At 33.5% G+C, this 4,030-nt stretch overlaps 1 protein-coding gene across 1 annotated transcript in view; it reads right to left on the bottom strand.

The window, feature by feature from the left end:
- The window catches only part of LOC119837202 (myrosinase 1-like), a 15,134-nt gene that overhangs the window by 8,348 nt on the left and 2,756 nt on the right, over positions 1-4,030 (bottom strand). The window contains exons 2-3 of the mRNA XM_038362728.1: positions 935-1,038; positions 368-512 (exon numbers count right to left, since the gene is read on the bottom strand). Coding sequence (XP_038218656.1) covers positions 368-512; positions 935-1,038 — 249 coding nt within the window. The remainder of the gene's footprint in view (positions 1-367; positions 513-934; positions 1,039-4,030) is intronic.

Below are 4,030 nucleotides of genomic sequence, written 5' to 3'. Positions count from 1 at the left end.
TTTTGTTGTAAATTTCCTCTGCATTACGAATCTTTTTTTAAGATTCGTAATGCAGAGGAAATTTACTTAAATATTTTCTATAATATACTGGAAAATGACTGAAACACTTTTTACCTTTTTATAATTTCTGCAATTTTTTAATGAGCTACCTCTAAACTTTCGACTGGGCTTTGTTACCTTTAAACTTTCGACTGGATGAACCGATATTGATGATAGTCGTTTTATTTGAAACCTGGTCCATCCCGTATGGTGCCATTTAAATTTGGTCTAACTCTGACAATTTGAAAGCGGTGTATATTTTTGTTAAAATAGTGGCTTTTTTCTATTTTTGCTTGTACAATTAAAATACAACAATAGATCCACTAACCTATAGGTAGACACGCGCAGTTCTTTGAGAAGCTGTATATCTCTCTTCCATTTATGGTAAGAGTCACATGCGATGTCTCCTGTTGAATTATCTGCTATCGCTCCTGGTACCCTGGTTATAGCGTCCCATACATTTCGTCCATTACCTGAATTATTGAAAAAGAACGAAAATAAATAAAAGAAAACGAATTTTCACTTAAAATATTATCGATTTAATTCTAATTATTTCTATTTCTGTAACATTTAACATCTTTAGTAGATAGAGAAACATTTAAATTGACACTTAATTTTTTTTTCATTATGTGAAACCACATGCAAACCTGTACTAATGATATGAAGCTGAAGAGTTTGTTTGTATGAACAAGCTAATCTCGGGGACTACTGGAGCGATTTCCATCCAAAGAGTAGCGACAGTGAAAAATGCGGATACAGCACAACTAGTGTTATAAGGATGCTATTGAATTTTATTGGAACATAATGAAATATGTTGGTTTTTTTCAGTTGGTTGCCTGGTAGAGATATTATAGTATGAATATAAAAAAAATGTATTTTTATAAAGAAATCTTACCGTCTTCATCCCTACCGCCTTCAATCTGATAGGCAGACGTACTTACTCCGAAAATAAAATTGTCAGGAAAACGATCTTTCTCAGATGCACAAGTCACCAAGAACCTGTGATACAGAGATAGACAATTAATTATATCATACTAGCTGTTACCCACAGCTTCGACGAGAAGGGGAAGAAGAAGAAAGAAGATCATCTTACTGCCGTAATAAGTATCTTATGTCACTCTTAATTTACTGTTAAACTATAGATCGCAAATGTCGTCTTTTAAAAGGAACAATATTTTTTATAAAATTTGCGACAACCCTAAAAGCAGTTAATGCAGTCCTATTGCAAAATCCAATCCGAATTTAAAAGTTTGTTGACATCCTCCAAGAACGGATTTTGCAACAGGGCTGCATTAACGGCTTTTAGGGTTGTCGCAAATTTTATAAAAAATATTGTAAGATACGTACTAGCAAATGTAATTTATTTTTTTATACAAACACGGGCAACTAATCTGATTCGCCTGGCAAGCGATCACCACCCAAGTACATTTGCAGAGGTAGGGCCGCTGTAAATGTGTTGCCCGCTTTTGAGGGGTAAAGGATAAAGAAAGGATTGATCACACCTCCCAGTTAATTCCTTTACACCCGGTAGGATGGGAGGACTGGGATAGGTGACGTTATATTTATATACGGTGATATACTGTATTACTATGTTAAAAAATCCGCAAATCGTCAATGATTTATTGAAATCATTTTAATTGTTTATAATTATATACGAATTTTATGTGCGAAAATTTTCCAAGAAAAGTCATAAATTAATTTCTATAATATATCTTACTGTGCGGTAACCTAAAACGATATACATATATTATTTGACACAATAGATACATATATATACATAAACTAGGTGACCCAGCAAACGCTATTCTGCTTTTTTCTTATCATTTAAGGGTATGAAAAATAGATGTTGGCCGATTCTTTACCTAGCCCATATGCACACAAAACTTCATGAGATCCAGCAGTTTCAGAGGAGTATTGTAACTAACATAGTGACGCGCAAATTTTTTATATATACAGAAAATAAACTTTACTTCCTTACTTTAATATTGTAAATGTAAAAGAGCATATTTTGTGAGCATGTCGAATTGTTTGTCTTTTTTCACCTCGCGACTGCGTACTTCATTTAAAAAATATGACATATTACATGAAAACCGTTTATTTTCTTTCAACACGTGAACTTATTAAATGAATAGCATTCAATTAGTCACACTTAAGCCCAGGATAATATGCATCTAACTAATAACTATTATAGTTAAGCCATTTCAGAGTTTTGTTTATTATAATTTTTTAAGTTCAAATATGAGTGACACATGGTATTGGTATCGGGATATAAATCTTTATCCATTTAAACAGTATATTAGATAAGATTATCTACTTATAAATCCACTTTAAATTATTGCATTTTATTATTTTAATCCGTTTTTACATATTCGGATCGGACTTTTGCCGCGTACAAAATATTATCCAATAGATAAATGTCACACATTAAGAACACAAATTGAGCAACACTTCACAAAAAAAGTAAAAAACAAAATTTTTAGTCTTTGCAATTTGATAGAGATATACGAGACCCAGAAAAGGTAATAACATAGTTTTGTTTTGTTTGCAATGGAGCTGGTGGGACGCCTGATGGTAAGCGCTACAACGGCCCATGAACATTTGGAGAGGCATAAGGTCCATTGCAGACCTTATGCCTCTACAAATGAATTGCCGACTTTAAATTAGGAAGGGATTAAGAAAGGATTGTCGAAAGGAGTAAAGAAAAGGACTGGGAAGGGTAAGGAAAAGGATATGGGCCTCCGACTCCCTCACTCACCGAACGAAACAAAGCTAAATGCTATTTGCATTTAGCTTTGTTTCGTTCACGCCGGTTTTCTGTGGGGGTGTGGTACTTCCCCGGTGCGAGCTAGCCCAATTCGTGCCGAAACGTGTTCGACTACCACATACACTATACCACATACAGTTTTATTCTGATAAATTCCTACGGTGAAGGGGTAATTAAATAATATAAAGAAGCAAGAGCAGGTTATTGTTTTTACTAAATATTGTAAAATGATGAGGTTGGTAATATTGTAAGATTGAGGGTCTAATCTTATGAACTAATTTTCAAAATTCTTTAGACATTTGTAAGCGTTCAGCTAATTTAATTATCCACGTCTTACCGACTAGTATAATAAGCTATCATTATCAATTTATTAGGAACGTGCATGGTTAACTTATCTTAAACTCAAAAGACCCCCTAAATAAATACAATAAAGAGAAATTCATAACTCACCCACATAAAAATAATAACAGTAACATATTCTCAAATTAGCAAAATTCCAATATTAACTGCCAAACTGTATAATTTCAGCTTATTATATATAAAAGCCATCACATACCTATCATAAAGCAAATTAAGGCAAACGTTAAACAGCGTTTATGTAAAATATAATGTTTGTTAAATTTATACAAGGAATAGGAAACTGTTGTTAACAAATAACATATGTCACTGTAAAATGTAATATCTCGACATTGTGATACGTCAATAATCCGTAATCTAACTCGCGAGATTGCAAACTGTCGAAGAATTGTGACATTTGCTTATAATTTAATGCATTATTTTTTCCTGAGACAGACGCTAGTAAACGAACGTACAGGCAGAGTATCCATCAACAGTATCTTATGTTTTATTAGCATCCCTTTATAGATACTACACCGCACCAGACAAGGGCTGGATTCTGATCAAAGACTCCATCACAATATCACTACATAGTATAAAACTAAGTCGCTTTCTCTATCTGTCACTATGTGTGCTTAAATCTTTTAAACTACGCAACGGATTTTGAAGCGGTGTATTTTTAACAGATAGAGTAATTGAAGAGGAAGGTTTATATGTATAATAATATCTATTAAACGTTAGGATACGAGTGCGAAACGGCATGCAAAAGCTATAAATAATTTGAAAATTCTAATGAAATAAAATTTGACCGCCTCCTTGGTACAGTGGTTAGCGCGTGAGCTTAAAACCGAGGGGTCCCGGGTTCGATTCCTGGTGGGGACGCAAAAAAAA

This window comes from Zerene cesonia, chromosome 26 (assembly GCF_012273895.1).
Source record: "Zerene cesonia ecotype Mississippi chromosome 26, Zerene_cesonia_1.1, whole genome shotgun sequence".
In the NCBI taxonomy this organism is placed as follows: domain Eukaryota; kingdom Metazoa; phylum Arthropoda; class Insecta; order Lepidoptera; family Pieridae; genus Zerene; species Zerene cesonia.
This window is presented reverse-complemented; position numbering and strand designations above follow the sequence as displayed.